Source organism: Battus philenor, unplaced genomic scaffold (genome assembly GCF_028537555.1).
Source record: "Battus philenor isolate CCGP_79_NKW_IND1 unplaced genomic scaffold, ilBatPhil1.0.hap1 SCAF_12, whole genome shotgun sequence".
Lineage (NCBI taxonomy): Eukaryota > Metazoa > Arthropoda > Insecta > Lepidoptera > Papilionidae > Battus > Battus philenor.
In genome coordinates this window covers 7,349,937-7,370,627 of record NW_027181674.1, presented here as the reverse complement: position 1 = coordinate 7,370,627, position 20,691 = coordinate 7,349,937, and the positions used below count along the sequence as shown (strand labels likewise).

Below are 20,691 nucleotides of genomic sequence, written 5' to 3'. Positions count from 1 at the left end.
AAAACAATATCCATTGTAATTTACATTTAATTTTGGCACAATTTTAGACGAATTGCATGATATTTGAAATACGTAAATTGGCAAGTATATAAAAATTTTTTCAAGTTTAATTTAAATAATTAATCTTTTTATTATAAACATGTAAGTATATCATACGCTGTTTTATAGAAACATTGGCTATTATTTTTTCTTCTTTCATATTTGCTACTGATTTGATGATTCTTTCACTATATAAAAACACATAGTTCAGTTTTATTCCTGTAATGTCTCAAAATTCAAGCCATAGGTTCCCAAAATGGCCCAGGTGGATTCCCAGGGGTCCACGAGAGAATCGATAATGGTGTATGTTGGCGTGATAAGAATAGGGTTTTACAATTTGTAAAGCGAGAGATCCCGCGAATTTATCTGCTTTCGATAGTGAAGAACGAAAATGTTCGCTTGACCTTTCAATGTAGCCAGATAATATTTTAAGAAGCTCAGAGACTTCTTAAAGCGTAGGATAATTCATATTCAGTACAACGTGTCGAGACTTCCAAGGAGACTAAATACGACTTGTGTTTGTGCTTGCAAGCTATTACTTCGTGGTTGAAACTAGGCTGCAACGGACATTTCCATTGTTAGATCTAATTTTTACATTTTTGTCGAGTTTTGGGAATATGGTTGAAATGTATATGTAGGGCTTTCATCGGATATTTTTTAAGAGGTCTATGAGAAAAAAGTCTTGTTTCACGTGTGCGTTGCTGAGATGTTCATGTACAAGTGCGCCGGATCGCGATCGTCGCACCTCGCCGTCGCCGCTTTGTCGCGTCCGAAGTTCATTCTCAAGTGCGTGCCGCTATGGGCATCTGTCACGCAGTCCAACCTCTCCCGAGACGCAGACGCTTCTCGTTCCACGATCGTTGCCATGTGTTGACTTCTATCAGATGAATTTTTATTTAATACAGATAGAACTACGTTATGTTAGCGTTAAAATGCTGTGAACCATTTTTAATTTCTGATTTAATATATGTACATCGATTAGTGCGAATATGAAAAAACAATAAATATCTGGTCAGATAAAGTATATAACTTTTTAAATACACTGTTTTTTCAAACATAACAAAAATTCTATAATTAAATTTGATTTTCAAAAGTTATTTAATATAAAATTGAAATCTATGTATTACCTGTTGTCGTGTTTGGGGTGCCCGAATGTAGTGAACTGCGGTGCGGCGTTGAGAGGTCGCGGTGGAGGTGGAATGAGGTAGTCATCCAGTCTACCGTCGTCGCACGCTGTGTGCATTGTCAACGTACTCACGCTCGACACCTGGTTGATAGTTTAAGTAGTCTCATAATGAAAATAAACAAATTTGTATGTTGTGAAAGGTAGCGTAACTCATTTTTTTTAAATATGATCAAGAAATTCGCCATGATTCCGAAAATATTGATAATTCCACAGCTGAATTCTATTAGAGCTTCCGTCTTATAATCTCTGTGTGACGTTTTGTGGGCATAACCAAAATAATACACATTTGGAGGGTGGAGGTGATGTACCACCAGAGCACATGGGCGTTCTTACTTCACTACTTACTACTAGGAAGATAAGAGCTAGTAATGATCGAAGAAGGTGTAATTACATTTATACAGAGATAATTTACAACTATGAACCTAGCGCAATGGCAGCCGTTACATCACTGACGGCGTCCGAAACCAAATCCGTGGTTTAATTTAAATCCGAATGCATAATAATGATTTACCACAACATGTAAAATAAAAACGTTTAATAATATTTGTGCAATATTTTTTTGCAATAGTTACCGGTATAATGCGTGCTCACCAGTCAACTGGTAAATTATAGCTGTACCACATGTTAGGTACAGCTAACTACTCAACCAATGAAGTTAGGTATACAATTGCCTTTAAAGGGGACTTCGACTAGGACTTTCACTCGAAATGCTTTAAGTATGCTAATTCTCGACTAAAGGGTGCCAAAACTTCAACTCGATTGAGATTGAGAGTAATCATTTATCACTTTTAACGTCTTGATTTAGTCGTTGGATATTCATTGGTGAGCACAGGCTTTCCCCATAGATTTCGTATATGTATTAGTATCTTATTATATTTAAAACATTTCCCAAGCACACGACAATATTGCGTATTGCATCCAAGAATTAAATATTCGAACAGTTATATCTCTACACAAACTAGTGTATAACAAATATATAAATAAGTTTTAACTGTTTAGCACTAATTTAGCTAATGTGTAAAAAAATATTTGCAAACAATTGAATTATACGTGTAAAGTCACCATCACTTACAATAGACCTCGATTTGTCATCGTGTTCGGACTGTACACTATTGGTTTCGGCCACACTGCCGCCGCTGACTGTACTCAATCGTCCGGATGACGACGAACCTGGAATTTTATTTTCATTAAACTTGACCTACTTTGTATTGCTTGAAATTTTAAATTATTAATTTATAATATGTAAGACTCACTGTCACTTAAACTGCTATTTGGTCGTGTATTGCCATTTCTTTTTTCAATGGTACCGGTGTTGCTGTCGGGATCTGTAATTCGAATTTCGTTTTGAAAATCGAAGATAAGCTTTTACTTAAGATAAAAGAAAAATGAAGCTATTTATTTCACGTGTTACTTTTGCATTTTGGATCTTTTCTGGCCGAAAGTGTCTTGGATTTAATTTAAAAAGTATATTATAGAGTATTTTTGTAATGAGTCGGTTACAAAATAGTTTATATTGTTTTTAGTACTCACTTTTGTTCTTGCTCTTTGAAAACATCTTCTTCACTCTGTCAAATGGCGTCGGCCTTTTCATTTTGTCCTTGATTTTTTGTTGAATTTTATCATATTCCTCCCGCATTTTATTTAATTGTTCTTGCTTTTCTTTAAGTGACTGTTGCGTTTCGTTTCTATTTCGCCATTCCATAACAAGTTTTTCTACTTCAGATATGGTAAATACGTTATTTTTGAAGTCGTTAATGATTTCTGCTAGTTCTTCTTGTCCAGTCAAGGGACAACTTTCTTTACTTGATTTTAAACTTCCGCTATTACGTGCGTCTTTGGTATTTAAATTGATTTGACTTATGTCACTCGTTGGGGTGTCGATATTAAATGTTTTATTATTTTCTTCGGTGGGTGAATATAGGAATATTTCGGATTGTTGGGGTAATAAACGAGAACTATTTGCGTACAAATTATTTGGACGGAATTTGGGACTGTCCTCAACTTTTATATTAGACGGTTGTACTAAGTAATCGTGTTCGATTGCTTGTTGAATTCTGCCCGCTGTGTCATCGTGAGGTGGAAAATCATTTTGGTAGAATTGTTCCTTTACTTTGGGTAGTTTTAAATTAGGCCGAATTTTTCTTCCGCTTTCTTCATATTTCTCAGACTTTGGTTCAGTTTCTTCTAAGTTTTGAGTACAAGCCTCGCTGAAGGGGTCCGTGGATGCCTCTTCTTGCACTGGTTTTCCATCGACGTTTTTGGGAGAGTCAACAGTGTCACAATTTTCCACGATTCGTAATTCGTCCTGTTTCTCATCTTCCTGACCATCATCCTTATCATTGTCAGACATATTTTTTAAGTAGTAGTACATGTTGGAAAATTCGTTAATTTTCTGAAAATAAAAACAAATTATTAGTGTGCGAAAACGATCGAATACAATTCTTAAAATATAATCATGAATCACGATTATTACTAAGACAACAATTGCAAAGCTTAATAAAGTACGAGTATACTCATGCAACTGGTAGAATGATTGATTAAGTCAAGGATGAATAACACATGGCCCTTTAAAAATGATCATGCGGTCTGCCAAGCATTACTAAAATTTAAAGTATGTTTTATCGACTTTATCCCATCAATATATTTTTATAAAAAAAATTAAAATTAAATGGTAGTACATACTGTACCGAAACAAAGACTGATTGTGACCGATGTGGCTAATTACTAATGTTTGAGAACAATTATTTTCAACCATAAAATTTATTAATAATGACAACCGATCAAGACAGTGATGTATGATTGGAAAGCTGTGCATGTTTACCTATCTCATCAATTCCGGCTGATATTGATCAGCTTGTATCAAACAACCAGTGCCATATTTCTCATTAAAAATTTAAAATTAATTAATTTTTATGTACTTTTACTGTTTGTTTTTATTTTGCATTAAAATTTGTATGTGAAATCTTAACATTTTTTTATTATTTTTTAATTGAATTTTAAGTTTTAGGTGTTTTGTTGTGAGATGTTTAAAAATATATTTACCATGTGGTCGGCGAGCATGTCGGCGAGTCGCAGGTGGCGGTAATCGCGGGCGAGGTCGGCGGGTGTTCGGCGACGGGCGTTTCGTAGGGCAGCCGCCGCGCCACCGCCTGGACACTCCAAGAGCTGCCAACAAACACGCTCCAGTCCGAAACGCGCAGCCCAGTGCAACAGGGTCGGATATTCTTCGTTACCTGCACCGGAATTAATGTAGAATGTATTTTAGCTGCCACTTAAACTTCCATATTTTATTGGCCACTTGCTATAATATGTTGCAGACGAGGGACTACAAACATCGGATGAAGTGTAAAAGGACCATAACTCATGAGTTGCCGCATAAATTAATTATAGGACTAAAGAGGTCATCTATCCTTAACGTAATAAAATACTGTCGTGTGAAGAACTCTGTATGATAGTAGTGAGCATTTCCCAAGAGAGTTCAGGTGAACGCCACAAACTCTTTCTGCTTCAATCCAGTTTCGCTTCATTTCAATCAAAAACGTTGGTTCTTTATTTACAGTAACCCGGCGATAAATATTGCACATCGACTTTTGGAAAGAGACAATTGGCTAATTTCGTTATCTCTGTCGCACGTGCGACTGACAAAACGTCACGTAGGTAGTATGAGATAGAGATAGTGCTCTACGAAGCTGTAATTAGCCGATGTGCAATATTTATCGCCGGGTACTGTAGTGTGCTAAGGCACATCGATAATCGTACATAATAAACGATATTATAAGTAATGTGTCATTTTAATTTTTTGTGGAAAATAATTTACCGACAAATCATGATTTTATCGATAAGCAAAGAAAACAAATATAAAATATTTTGTGCGTAAAAATGATATAAATGTTACAATATATATAATGAAATTCTGAAATTCGTTTATGTTCTTCAAAATGGTGTATAAAATGACTACTTGAAAATATCTTACTGCAAACGTCAGCTTTGGGATTAAATTGTTCGGATGACGACAACAAATTGAAGTGCGGCGGAATATTTTTTTGAAACGCATTCAGCATCCAACTGTCTAGTTGATCTTTGTTTGTGGTTTTAAATCCAAGGGTCTGTAACAGAAAAATTAATGAATAAAATAACCATGTATATTAAAAAATCAACATATTCTCCCTTCAATTGGAGAGACTATGTCCAAATGTGGACCTCCTATGGCTGTAATGATATGATGGCTTTAAATATGACGTATAAAAATCCTAATCCTGAGTTCTGTGCTCTTTTAATAACATTTTTTATCTAGTTTTACTTTTCATAAGGGAGGTTAAGTTACGATATGGTATAAATTGTTTTGAAACCACAATTGAATGGAAAAGTGAAATAAATAACTGTGTTCTAGACCCGTCCTTAATTTGTTATCTCTAACCAATGAATATGCATTTTCTGGTATTTACTGTTGGCGGGGAATATTTATTATTAAAAGACTATGAGAGTCTTCTGCATTGATGTAATTAAATCAAGATAGTTGATGCTTATTTGTATAATGTTATATGTAGCGTAGGTTGCATAGATCTTTGAGAATATCGAACAGATTGGTAATTCCGAGGCTTGTCGTATTTTCAAATAGTGCTAGTGCGCAAAGAGTAGCGTCAGAGATATATAGGGACAGCGCATTCCGTTTTAGGACCGTTCAATAATAAGTGGTCAAAAAAGTCACCACAAGGCTTTTTGTACTCGTATTAGTTTCTTTGTACCTGGCACATAAATTCCAACGGATGGTCAGATGCTCGAAGCAATTGGTCTAGTTCTCTCAGTCTACTCTCGCACTTTATTTGCCTCCTTCCAAGGGATTGACCGTTTTTACTGACACGCACCCACACTAACATCGATACTTCTAAACACGACTCTGCGAAAGAATGATAAATCTTTTATTAGTTACGACCATATTAGACATATACAGGATGATTGGTTAAAGGTGTAAGAACTTTTAAGAGGTGTATGTATAGCTTATTTGCCATCAAAAAACTTTAAAACTTTATTTTCAATCAACCCGTATAAAGTAATCGCTCTGAAATATGCTACGATAATTTATTTTTCCATAGGATTGTGAAAATCCAATAAGTTCTTCTAGTACAAAATCTGAAAGACAAAATAGTAAACAATAAGTAATTTTAATATGTAATAATCAGAATTTTGTTGCCTCTTTTTTACGATCCTATCATTACATCATGTATTCAAAAACCTTTGAGTTTTTAATAGGATGCACCATTCATTGAATAACAGCAAATGATCCAAACATATTCTCTTTTAAAGCTTTTACATCTATCACCAATCATCTAAATTTCAATAAACTACACTAAAAAGACTTCAGATGATATCTAATTAATTACTAAAAATAAGAATTTACTGCTTACTTTGTCTAATGTGTTAGTATTTAATTTCAACGTACCAGGTATATCAAATTGCAAGGTGTAAGGATTTCTTTTCTTGAACGTTGGTATATTGATGACTTCTCCTTTTTTGTCAACCATTATCTTTATGCTATCCTCTTCCCTGATCGGATCATTAAGTAACGCTATAACTCGACTTTGCCCCTGTGAGATATAAAGCGTTAAAAAGTATTATTTTATTTATTGAAATAAAATTATTTCAATAAATAAAATAAAAAGTTATTGAATTTTTAAAATTGCTTACAATTTTAACTTTCTTTGGTACTATAGAAAAACTAGTTCGGTCAGCTGCAGTGTCTTTACAATCCTTAGTTCTTAAAATTCCAACAGCCGCTGTAAGGAAAGTGTCCACAAATGAGGTGTCTTTCTCTCGCACTGACATCATTTGCCATTGATCAATTGTTGGGTAATCTGTAATTAATTTCAAATCAATTATTATAGTTGTAATATTTAGCATAAAAATTGTAGATACTTTTCATGTGAATATACAGTGATTGATTATAAATTTAAAAGTTTTAAAGGGGTGAATAAATAGCTCATTTTTCGACAAAAAAAGTTTTCGCCTTAAAAGCTTTCGCATCTATTTCCAATCACCTTTTAAAGTAATTGCTTTGAAATATATGAAATCAATATATATATATTTCTATCGGAATGCGACAGGCCAATAACTTATAGAAGTACGAAGTCTGCGAAGACAGATATTAAACAATATTTTAATATGTAGTTACACAAATTCAGATAACGCTTTTATTAAGTACATTATGTTATTTATTATTTCAGAAACCGCTAAATTTTTTATAAGGTGTACAATACACTAATTGACAGCAAATGAGCAATACGTTTAACCCTTCAAATCACTCTGTGTTTTTATTTATTGCTTTTTTAAATGGGTAACTATCACGGATCACTATCTAAAATTTAAAAGTTTTAACTTTTAAAAATCTTTCCAATATATTTTTTTTTAATGTTAAAGAATTTTTAAATTTCTTTTAAGTACAATAATTAAGCAATTCTTTATTTATAAAATGGCAATGCTTATGTAGTCTCTTGATAATATACTCAAACCTAAATAATAAATATATATACATATAGTTTTACCTTCGCTATTGTTGGATACAACGTGACCTTTCTCAACGCCTAAAAGCATTACTAAAACTTTGTCAATTTTGAACAAATTCTCCATGTTTAATTCGCGTTTTAAATCTGACAGCTTCGAATCCAAGTTCGGGCAGAGTATTACAATCTGCAATTGTGCTTTTATTAGTTTGTCTAACTTTTCTTGTGATTCTGACATTAAAAGCTCTTCGGCTGTTATCGGTGTGACTCTGGAAATAAAAATGAGCATCACATTTCTGTTCAAAAATCAAACAACAATAGTTTAGTGAAAATTCTCATCATTATCAATATTTCGGCTGTAGAACGTCTTGCTGGACATAGGCCTCCCCCACAGATTTGCAATAGGACTGCTTGAAAATGGCCTGTATCCAGCGTCTACCGACCATCTTAACGATATCTATCCACCTTATGAGTCCTTCACTGTGCTTGGCAGTCTATCGTTACCATGCCAGAAGGTCAAGGTCCCAGTAGCCTTCAGCTATTCAAGCCTTGTCGCCCGCCCATTACCACTTCAATTTGGAAATCCGCTGGGCTATATCGATTACTTTCGCTTCGTCTACGATCATTGTTTTTAACAATTTTTAAACGTTTTGTTGTTTACCTGTAGTGATGTCTAGCCCTTTGCGACATGATTTTGTCGAAACTCGCCACTAAATAGTCTGACCATAAGCCACTCTCCGGAGATCCCGAGCTCCACAATATTGCAATGTCTTCCATTTCTGTAATAGAAAACAGCAACTGTTAAAAAATTACTAAAATAATTGATAAAGCTATAAGTATGACTAATTCTGTGATTGTAAGTTAAAAAAAGAGAACATTTTTCTTTACTTGTTATATTTCAACTAGTATCTATATTTATTCTAAATGTCCTCCGCCTGCACTGTCTGTTGTAAGCTGGAGCCATAGTTTGAAAATATGCATTTTTTGTATACGATCTATCTAGCTCCATTGCCAGTTCAATTTCGCAAATTCCTTTCTTAGCTGATCGCTACTCTGCGAAAAGAATATTCCTACCAAGTTTCAAGCCTTATTTTTGCAGAAATACTGTTACTAGGCAGTATATAAGTACCTACTTAAGGTTAGAGAGGACACTTCTACAGGGCACACGCGTCTTAACTATATAACGATATTGTACAAGCGCGGTGAAATGTGGAACGATTGGATTATACAACGATATTTAAATAATTCACATAAATTAACAAGTTACTCTGAAATCGCACCCTTTAGGATTCAGCTTCTTAGCGTTCAGAAAGCGCTAAGTTATTTATTAGTGTTCGCACATCGTCTATTTAAAGCAAATTTTCAAAAGGCATTCAAATTTATATTGCAATATTACTTTAAAAAAAACGGCAATTGATTAACTTCTTCGAAACAAATGTAGGCAGTAATATGTTTATTATACTACTATTACTGCCATAGATTTGCCGCCCCCAGTGAAAAAAGATAATTGGATAGAGAATAGTTCACTATTTTATATAAGTTATGAATTTAAAACATTTGCCTTGTAAAAATCTTTCCAAAATAATGTATAGGTTAAAAGAATAATCAAATTTCTGTTGCGTACAATAATTAAGCATTACTTTATTAATCAAATAAAACAATTTCTTGGAACCAAATGAAAAGCCGAAAAGGAATAAATGTTGGTTCTCAGTATTTTTAATATAAACTCGGATAGACGTTTTTGATTATTCTAGTAAATGAATCCAGGGATATTCATACTGGTAAAATTGTAAACAGACCAGTTTTATTCGGTGTAAATGTTATCGATTAAAAAGGAAAACTGTCTTATGCGAATCTTCGTAGAATGTAATTTATTTCCTAGATTTATTTGATATTCCTGAATTAATCAAATCAGAATTATTTCCAAAGGAGTACAGTACATAGTAAATTTAAAAGAATTATGAAAGTTTATGAGCCTTAAGACGTTGAATCGATCCGTCACGCAGCACAAACAGAACACCGGCCGCTGAAAGGAAGTGTTGTCAAGGGATAATCAAGGCATGAACGATGTCGTTCACTTGATATCTTCTAAAGGTCAATGGCTGGATCGAAGTTCATGTGTGTTATAGTCATACACGAAGCTAAAACTTTATACACTTCGCTTACGTAGGATTTCTTTATTTATTACGAGATATTTAATTCTAGTGTATCCTTAGCAGCTATACCAGATATAATAAGCTGTGATACAGCCAGAAGAGTCCTTCTCCTTAAATAGCAAAATAAATGATACATTCGAATGTATTATATAAAAAAACAAAAAAAAAATTAAAGTCAAATTTGTAACCAATTGTCTACGAAAATAATAGTTTAAATAATTACCATGATTCCTTGTCTTTCTTTAAACAAAAAGTTTTAGAACATATCCTCAGTATGTTCTAAATAAATAACTCTTTAATAAATAATTAATTAATTACAAAATAATATTTAATAATATAATTTACGTTTTTAGATTATATTGAGGTATGTACGTAATGAATTTATTGTTGATCCGATTCTTTCTTTAATTTTTTTTGTAACCTAAGTACCGCATGTTTTGGTTGCCTATCATTGAAATTGCAATTTGTCCTGTATTTATTCAATTGATTTGTGTTTGCATGTAACGTTGTAAATTTAGTCGGCGATCCATAATAAACTTTATTTTCGGAACTAGTACAAAATAGGACATTGTGTTTACTGGTTGTTTAAAATTAAGATCTATGTTATTTAATACGAAGCAAAATTATCTCCACTCGCTTCTGTCACTACTTTAAATATAAATTACATATTACTGTCACCTCCATTTGAGTTATTAAAAAAAAAAACAAATCTTAAAAGCAACACATTTTGCATTCCTAAAAACATTCGTCTTTTAATTAAAATTTAGAGTACAAAGTTCAAATTAATAAAACGCATATACGATGTTTGGAAGGCAGTTTGAATGACGAATTGCAATCACATCTGCGAGGGCAAACATCTGCCCGGTTCAAGTCGATTAAAAACATTTGTCTATATTGTTATTTGAAATTAGTTAATGTTTCTATTATTAAAATAAAAAAGCAGAAAGTCTTAAGTCTTATAGCCTGTAATTAAATGAAATGCTTAAGGAAATATAAAAATACGTTTGACTATTTCACACAATATTTTGCATCGAATAAAGCAAAAATGCACCTCTTATAACGCACACGTGTTGCGATCTTTTTTTGCAAATCCTTGAAGGTTAAGACGGTTTGAAATTGAACTGTATTTAAATATGGGACACTAATAATTGACATTGTGATTAGTAATGATAACATGCGCGTACCCCGGCGTAATGTCACTTGCAGGGATGATATTATAATGTACCTATACATAAAATATTTACTTATTTATTTACACTTTTTTGTACGCCATAGATGATAAATAAAATAAGGAAACAATTTATAAAGAAGTACAAGAAGCGGTTTTATAGCTCGGGGTGATTTCTACCAAACAACCTTTTGTGAATTAGATTTGAGATGAGGGACATAAGAGAGAGGCCAGTTTAGGCTGTACGTACATACAAATACATACATTACTATATACACATACATATATGTAAAGATACTTATGTAAATATATGAATATGTTTATGTAAAAACATTGTTACATTTAATTTATAAAACATGTTTAATTTCTCGTAAAATATGTTTCCAAATAATATTGTAAAATAAAAAACATATACGAAATAAATTAATAAAAATATTGTAAAATAAAATCTGTGTATTAAATTTTATAACTTACGTTTTACCTATTATGCAATTTTTTTTGGGTATTTATGAAACCTTCACTGTTTTATAGTTACGTGGATAACAAATGAAGTTGATTAAGTTTACTTTCAGTTATAAGAAATGGTCCACGACATATCTTAGAACTTTCTTTTAATAGCTAAAACCTAAAATGAAAACTTTAATACTAAATCCGATTTTAGCATTTAAGATTTATTAGATAGTTGAAATGTGTAGTACTTTGTACTGAATCATTTGCAAGGTTCATATTATAATGTATATATCAAATATTGTTAAATTTAATTAGAACAACTTTAGTCTCTCGCCGACGCATCGCAACATACTAGCATTCTGATCGGTAGTAGCATATTACTTATAATCCTTAAATAATTGACGATTCAAAAGTGCTTATTAATGTCTACATGTTTATTAAACTTTAAAATTCCGCGATTGTTTAATATAAAAAGGTTTACCACTAGTTTTACCACATTTATCTACTACTTTTTTATAAATGAGTGTTACATCGTCGTAAAAATATTCATATTTCCCGCTCCTGACGAACACAAATGAAAGCATACGTTAGTTGTTAAAAATTTATTGCAGCCAACGCCAAGCATATGCATCGGTTGCTTACAAAATATACTATGCACCACGCACACCGGAAACCTATACGGATTTATACTTACCCACCTCTGCCGCCAAATGAAGACCCGTCTAAATGTAATATCCGTTTCCTAAATAGACAAACGTCTATCGGCGTCGACCAGAATAACTATGGCTGATTAGGCGCGTTACAAAAAGCTCTGGTGCCATTCGCGGTGGTTATTATTGTAAATTTTTACAGTTAAATATGATATGGTTTATTAAATTCATTTAGTTATACATTGTAATTGGAAATAATTGAATATTTTTTTTTAAATTGCCACTTTATTTTATTTACATTTAAAAAGATATGCAGAATTGTTGGTGTGTAAAAACTTTAAAGGGGTGAATAGCTCATTTGCCAGCAAAAAACTTTAAAGCACCCATTTCCAACTATACCAATTTCCAAATGCAATAAAGGGATCTCTATGAAATATGTTACAATGTTTTTTTTATTACAATGCAACAGGCCGATAATTTCTGGCAGTACAAAGCCAAGGACAGATTGTAAACAAGAATCACCTCTTTATAAGCTTTTACAACTTATTGTAAATCTCTTTTAATGTTAGTTAAATAAAAATCCTACATCTCTATACTTGCTGCAAGTTATTTTCACGTAATGAAAACCATTCTTCACAACATAGTGTTCAAGAGTTGCGTAAGCATTAATGGCAGGTTGAACCACTCGTAACATTTAGGGTGTGAGAGATTTGTTGATATTCATTGAACCTACCGTTGCAGTTCAATGGACTGTGTCTTTGATCTCTCAAGTGATATACTACAAATCCTTTTATGGTTTCAATGGTAGAAAATAGTTTTTAAATAGGCACGATTCCTTTGCTAACGAAGCAGGAACAAATTCGGCACAAAGGTATTAATGTAAGAGAAAATTATATTACGCTTATATAATGAAAAGCGGGTTTTATTTTTAATCATTCGAAATGAACTTGTAGTTATCCGGTAAAGTGTTGACAAATTATAAAAAAAGAAATATTTTAGGTAAGTACTTTTTGTAATATAGATAGAGAAATATAGGTAGAGAATGCCTAAAGACAATAAGTTCCCCATTACCTAAGTTGTTAAAAGCGAGAGATTCAAATTTTCATAGAATATCTCACCATTCACGCCTTTTAATATAGTAATAAAATAAACCCATAAAGTGGTTTTAGATTTGATAGCCTTTCACAAAGCAAAATTTACATTTAAAATTAAAAGGTTAAGCTATTTTAAATCGTAATAAAGTATATTAGATTACATATAAAACACAAACAAAGAGACACAAAACATTAAATTAATTGTATAAAATAAATACACATGCGAATAATTGATTATTTTAACGCATTTAAGACAATTTATTTTATAAATACGACAATCCCGAAAGTAAATTACTGTCTTGTTTCGATTAAAAAATACGTCAGATGATTTTTAAAAAAAAGATGGACTTCAACTTTTTTTGCGCAATAAAATATAAATTTTAAATCATAAAATTATATGTAATGCATCAAATTGAATCTCATTCCACATATACAAGAAAGATAACAGGTCACGATTATGATATATAATATTGATAACAAATGAGATTTATTGTGTAGGGACGATACGAAGTGAAATGTAATAAACCAAATCTATTGAGTTTTTAGTTTTTACGGTTACTTCAATGAATCGCCATAATTTTGGCGGACAAAGACAAGAAAATAGGTTAAATAAAAACGAGTATGCTATGGTTTCACCGTCTGAGTCGTTTGAAATGTCGGCAGAGAATGATTCACGGTATCAAAATAAATATTTTCTTCTTGTTCTCCGGTTTCTGTCTCCTTGACGACGTTAAATCATATGCAGTCTGACATCGCGTCATAACTAACAAGCTTATGAATTTCCATATTTAGATAAAATATAAACGCACGCGCATTGTAGCCTATTTAATAAGTATTTATTGTTTGTTCCGGCCGAGTGGCGCCAACGATCATAACGCATTGTCGCACAGTGTTTGCAATTAATTATTTCTTCATTACTCATCGTCCGCACTGTCACATAGAGTTGACAGTTGTAATTTTAAAATTTGCTTTATTTGAGCAATTCTAGATAGATAAAGTATGTCTTTGATAGCGAAATAACAATATTCAGTGTTTATTTAGTTCTTAACTTATTTTGGTTTGTAAGGATTTTATAGTGTCTGGTAAGTGCACAAAATTTAAAGGCGTAAATATATATCACATTTGGCAGCAAAGAGATTCAACACTTTTACATGTATTTTCAATAACCTTGTATAATGAAATGTGTATTTTTTTCTATTGGAATGCAACAAGCCAATAACTTCTGACAGTACTTTTTTTTCTTACTACTTATATTATTTCTATTAACATCGATTTTGGCAAATATTGTATCATACACATATTGCCTAAATAATATTAATGTAGGTAAAATAAAAACTGATGGTGAATCGGATAATTTTAATGACAAATAAATTTTTGGCCAATATTCACGTTTAAACACACCTTTAAATTTTAGCACACTCCAGTCATCGTCTAATTTAATTTACTCAATTATTAAAGCCATGTATTAACTCTGTTCAGCAAATATTGTATTTTATCATTTCAATATATTCTGTTTTATAAATCATTTGTTGGTAATTGGCATTAAGTTATCTCCTTCCGCCATTAAACGTTGCAATTTAAAAGCAAGACTAATATTCATCACTTTCTCATTCAAAGTACGCAATTACTCACAGTTACTCATTAGTCAAAAATTTTAATAGAAGTTAGCCGTTTATTTTATTAAAAGGTTTGTAAGCAAAGATGGGTAAATAATAAAACAAAAAAACAACAAACATAATGTTTTCTGCTAACATTAACTTGAAATGAGAAAAGATATTCTTACCACCAGAGAACACGATTTCTAATAGAATCTTTAGATTATAGATCTTTAGATCTTTTTTAAAAAAACGATACCTTTCAAGTATTTGACAGTAAGATTTAAAAAGAATCCTTATGAAAATTTAAAAAAAATGTGCAAGAAATTGTTAAGCTTACATATTTTTATATACAAAATGATTACTCATCTCTATAAAAATGTATCATCAAGAATCTCTATAATAATAATTTCGTTCACAGAAAAATTAAGTACTTTTTGCAAAAGCGAAACAAAAAAATTCTAAGATTCCAACACATGTAAGGATGCACAGATAGTGTAGAACAAAGGATTACTAAGGCACCAGTCACAGATGTTCACAGAATAACCAAAAGGATGGAAGTACTTCGGCACTCACGCGCTGGCAGGCAAAAAGAACCTTAAATGTGTTTTTTTGTTGAATGATTATAACACTATCAAGAAATATTTTCACTGATTCATTTTTTACCATTGATTTCATTCTATTTTGCTCAAAGAATTGTGACTATAAATGCAGTAAAACTTCAATTAATTAAGCATAATTAATCGCTTTAAAATACAAAACCGGTGATAGTGATCTTCAATGAGACCCTATTTAATATTTTTGTAAATTTCGGGAAATATCCGAGTAATGAAAAGCGCCTATGAAAGATAAAGCCGTCAATTATACTCAATCAATCGATTCTATACAAATAAGTTAAAGACCAGGCGTCTGCACATTGGCATTCTCACAACGAGTACATTACGGGAGTCGCTTCGATGCATGTAAAGTACACCGTGTTTATTCTGTCAGTCCTGCCACCCTGCATAACTAATATGTCCACGACATTGTGACTATTTCATTTGTCGACTTACACTCTTTATACACCAAGAATAAAGGTTATTATTTCTTAAAAATAACACTCGACAACGGTAAAGCTTATTTGGCAATGGTATACGGTGTTCCTTTGACATTGATTTTGGTTCGGCGTGGACGTCTTCGTATTACAAAGTTTGACGTAGGTTTGCGGCGCGGTCAGTAGGTATTTGGTTGATATCCGAAGTAGAAACAATGGATATCAATAAAAATATGCTCCGGCAATGTCGGGACAAATTAGTTTAAGTATAGTTCACATGCACACTGAGCTTATTGTTTGGTAAAATTTAAATATTGATCTGGTTCATATTAAAATAATGTGTCTATTGTCTTAAAGTAAAAGTTATTGTGTTAAGTTAAGCAAATTTTTAATTTTATTGCCAATTAATATATGACTTGCGAATTTTTAGCTCTGATATTAATAGGCTCGAATAATCTATTTGCATTACTTAATTCAACCCAAGTAAAATTAAAAGTAGATACAACATTAATTTATTAAAATACTAAAGTAAAAAGCGTTTGTGTGAATTGAATAATAAAACAAAACTCACTCATATCAGCCATAGTTGCCTCCGATAACTTTGTTCAAATGTTAAAGTAAAAAAGAACGATATTGTTTAGACGTATAACATTGCACTGAATCGCAGGGGTGCAGTGTTGCTTGCGGAATTATAAAGTGCGGGCGGCAACGCGAAGTGTCCTCGCAGCGCTGTGCGACGCTCGCATCGCACTGGCGTCAGGCGGCGTGTACGCACGCCACACGCATACTAAAATCACGACCCTACCTCATAATCGCAACGCCATCTCCTTCGCCTAATCTCGACAAACAAATTTGGACCCGTGTCAATACAACTATGCACTATCGATCGTCAAACATTGACCGTAAATACAAATCGATTGTATTTCTTTCGCATTTCCAAGATAAAGCTAATAGTCGAAAACATTAACTTTACAGAGTGTCGATGTTATCAATATCGTCCCCAACTTTGTTTGCTTTTATGTGTTTATAACAAGTTCTAAGTTAGTCCAAATAAAAGCTTAATAACAAATTAAAACTTAATTTTCTTAAACTATCGACACGAGAACCAAGTCTGTTCAAAATTTTATATCATTATTTCGAAAAAAGGAATTTATCACTTTCATGAAAGTAATATTTTATCAAAGATTATTAATAAGGTCAGCCAAATAAGTTGTAATTCAAAAACACCGCCTCTCACTCCCTCATGATAGATGCTTCGTAGCGTGTTACGTTATCAGCAAAGGGTCGGAAAGCTCGAGAGCAACGCTCTCAGATAACAGCCTCCATACGTCTTGACAGGATTGTTTATGACCGGTTATTATCATTACGTCTTTCCGAGTACATTATTGTTATTTAATAATAGATACTACCACGAAAACTTCCTTTCTTATGTTACAATGTTTTCGACAATAAATAAATAAATGACTGATTACGTGCGCGTTGTCCCAAAGCAACCATTATTTACATCACTATGTCTATTGACATACAATTACGTACGTTTACTTTTATACGAATAAAAGGAAAAATAAAGATCTACCTTTAAAAGAGAAATTTTTAGGCCTTCTCCTTTTAACAACTTCCTCGTCGTTGTGATTTACTCTTGGCGGCGGCATTTTGGGCACTTCACTTGGCACAGAGGTAACCTCGCCAGCGCCACCGCCCCCTGTAGCCAGATATCCTCCCACTGAATGTCGTCGGCGTCCTTGTAGAGGTATCGTATAGAATATCTCTTCGCGCTCCTTCACACCTTCTGATGTAACCACTGTAGTACTTATTTTGCCTTTCCTGTTTAAGGAGACAAAACGCATGTAACAGATTTTTACGTTTGTTTAAAAACGATTTTTAAACTGAAGACAAAGTCACTACAACAGAAAATTTATTTATTATTAAATCTTTATTGTTTTTAGTTTGAAATTATATTTGGTGAAAACTTTATTGTTGTTAGATGTCCTGTCTAAACTGACGCATATAAATAATTGTGTAACAACTTACTTTAATCGCGGGGCAGTAAAAGTATGCTTCATATCCCCAGGAGCGCAGTCACCAGGTCTAGGTTGACCTTTCAGGAATGCCTCAGCTTGCTCTGGTTCCTTAGCAGAAAGTGACCTGAGTAGGGCTCTGAATTCCTTTCGCCTTGGACTTTCAGGTTCTCTGCGACGCGGTGAGCTCAATGGACGTATTCCATCAGTCCAACTGCGGGTTGGGGCGGAGCGCGAGCAATGCTCTGTACTAGTATTCGACGAACTGGCCGCGGCGTTTCTTGCATTAGCCACATCTTTGTCCGGAAATGCGAAGTACGACGGATTATCTGTAACAAATGTTAGAAAAAATTTGAAAAATACGAAATTTACGTTGAATAATTTGTAAACATCTCTAATAGGAAACCTTAATTCAAAATTGCAGATATAGAAACACAAACATTAAAGAGTTCGTGTCCATTACGTAGAGATAAAAAGTACCAAGTGCATACAGTTGTGTGTACCCAAAATAAAATTCAAATCAGTTTGAAGTGTCTTTACCAAGGACCATCGCGTTGAGAGGGCGGCGACGCTCGACGACCACCGATCTACTACTGCCTTGCGGGAATTATTCAATAACGACAATGGACTAACGGCTCTCCATTACGTCCACTGCGGGTCGTGTAGACCAACCTACTTTTATAAGCCGGAAAATGCGAATTGAAAGCAATCTTCATCCTAACTACGCCATACTTAAGCCGTATATGGGACAGAGGTTGATTAATTCTCACGTAGCAAACATATACACCCAACTCTTTTTTTTCACGATTAATACGGTTCATAGAAAAGCGTGCAAAGAAAATTGTGTATAAAATATATCTGGTATATGTTAAATTTGGAGAAATGTTCCACAACTTTAAATAACTGTATAAGATAAAAAAAAAACTAAATATTTTCCGAAAAAAAAAACGGTACAAAAAAATAAAAAGAAATTCATATTCCGTAAGTAATCAAAACAACTTATTTTATTACAAAAAAATTAAACTCTTATCAGTAAACCGCGTTTTTCCACAATCCTGTAAAAAAAGTTGTATGTGTATATATTTCAGAATATCAACTCAAATTTGTACATAAATATTCAATTATTTCTTAATTTATGATTTGCCATCGAATTACGAAGTAATTGGAAATATTTTGTAAATCGATTATCCAAGTTTTTGTGCACCCGCATGTGCAGCGTTCTTATATTTTGTCCCAAGCGTGATGAAAGGACTCTCATACATATGGTCAATAAAAACTGTGACTAATGGACAATAGTTTGGATTATTTAAATAAACAGACAATTGTTCTTTGCATTTATTACCGATAAACGGAAATAAATTATGTGAAAGTACGTCGTGCGAACAATATAGCCTATTTCAATAATTAATTATCTGATGTTATTTAAATTATCGGAACGTTCATTAATGAAGTCGTTTTGATTAGATAAATTTCAATAAACTAGTTCTTTTTTCACGTCCAAATTTAAACACTTAAAACACATGTAATATGCAGACAATGTTTGAGACATCTGCTGAAAGACTGAATGAATCAATCCTTATTCTTGGAAACTTTTAAGATTTCTAAAACTAAAACAAATTTGAGTCGTTAGTATTTCTTTTCGTTATTTTTTACTAAATATAAAAAGTCATTTAAATTTATAAAGTATTCGTAGGGTTTTACATACGCGTATATTGCTGAAAACACTGATCCAAATCACATTGAAATTATAAGTTTTTGAAAATATATACTCAGGTAATACCGTGTTTTAAAAAAAGAAACAAATTCTTCTTCACTCCCATTGGTTATTTATTGTAAATAATTTCAATTATCTTTCAACTTTGTTTTAAATTGTATATTTAATGTTATGTTTTTTTTTAATAAGTATCAAGTCTGAAAGAACAAATATAAACTCGGGTGATTTCTCGTACCATTAAAGAATTGTAACTCTTCTTTACAGTGTTAAATAAATAGAACTAAGAAACAGAGTTTAAGAAATAATCATGAAATAATGCTACCTACCAATTTTTGGTAGTAAAAAAGTCATATTTTTAAACTGAAAATATCCACAGCAATAATATTCAGTGTTTTAATGAGATACAAAGTCCTCTTCACTCCCATTGTTTAACCTTACTTTAAATTATTTAATCACATTTTTGCTATTCAATGTCAAATCTTGTATCACCAATATAACACGGATATTTTCTTGCCATATATACTATCGAAAAATTGTAACTTTTTATAATGTTAAAGAAGTTAAAAAAAAAAACTAAAATTAAGTTATAAATCGAGCGCCTAAATATGTTCATATAAGAATAATTTATTATCGATGAATCAAACAAAACTCACTTGTGGCTCGAAGACAATAATCGAACTGTGGTCCCATGGTAATTTTTAGCGCGGGTTTCGGAAACGTTATACACGACACATCCCGTCGAAGGCGCAGTGGGTTCTGTGGCATGCGTATCTCGCGGGGCGAGTGGTGCTGCGTTGTGCAGGTGGAAACACGCAGGCCCGTGAACACGTGCGCGTCTTTCACGGGGAAGAGAAGTCTTCTCAGCACGCGCGCAGGAAGCGTACCGCCATAGCTTACAAGCTACATATTGGTTGCCCCAAATATGTATCATAAATAGACGTTAGCGTGGAATTCAACTAAAGTATAATTGATCGTTGAGAATAAGTTGTATTATTATTTATTTCTTTCACACGTGTATAGTACGTTTTTTTTTGGGACCGGATTCTCATTGCTATATTGTTAAGGCGGCAGGGCGTAGAGGGCGCCTAGTT

The 20,691-nt window shown here is 32.7% G+C and overlaps 1 protein-coding gene across 1 annotated transcript; it reads right to left on the bottom strand.

Annotated features, from left to right (window-relative positions):
* Nucleotides 1-726: 726 nt before the first annotated feature.
* Nucleotides 727-20,305, bottom strand: stumps (DBB domain-containing protein stumps). Its single transcript, XM_068776787.1, has 15 exons — nucleotides 20,254-20,305; nucleotides 17,900-18,215; nucleotides 17,445-17,692; nucleotides 8,384-8,501; nucleotides 7,765-7,991; nucleotides 6,911-7,077; nucleotides 6,666-6,810; nucleotides 5,971-6,122; nucleotides 5,199-5,331; nucleotides 4,268-4,458; nucleotides 2,756-3,617; nucleotides 2,479-2,550; nucleotides 2,298-2,395; nucleotides 1,167-1,306; nucleotides 727-916 (listed from the first exon to the last, which is right to left on the bottom strand). Exons 1-15 carry the CDS (start codon nucleotides 20,288-20,290, stop codon nucleotides 727-729), a joined length of 3,096 nt encoding a protein of 1,031 aa, XP_068632888.1. The 5' UTR covers nucleotides 20,291-20,305.
* Nucleotides 20,306-20,691: the final 386 nt, after the last annotated feature.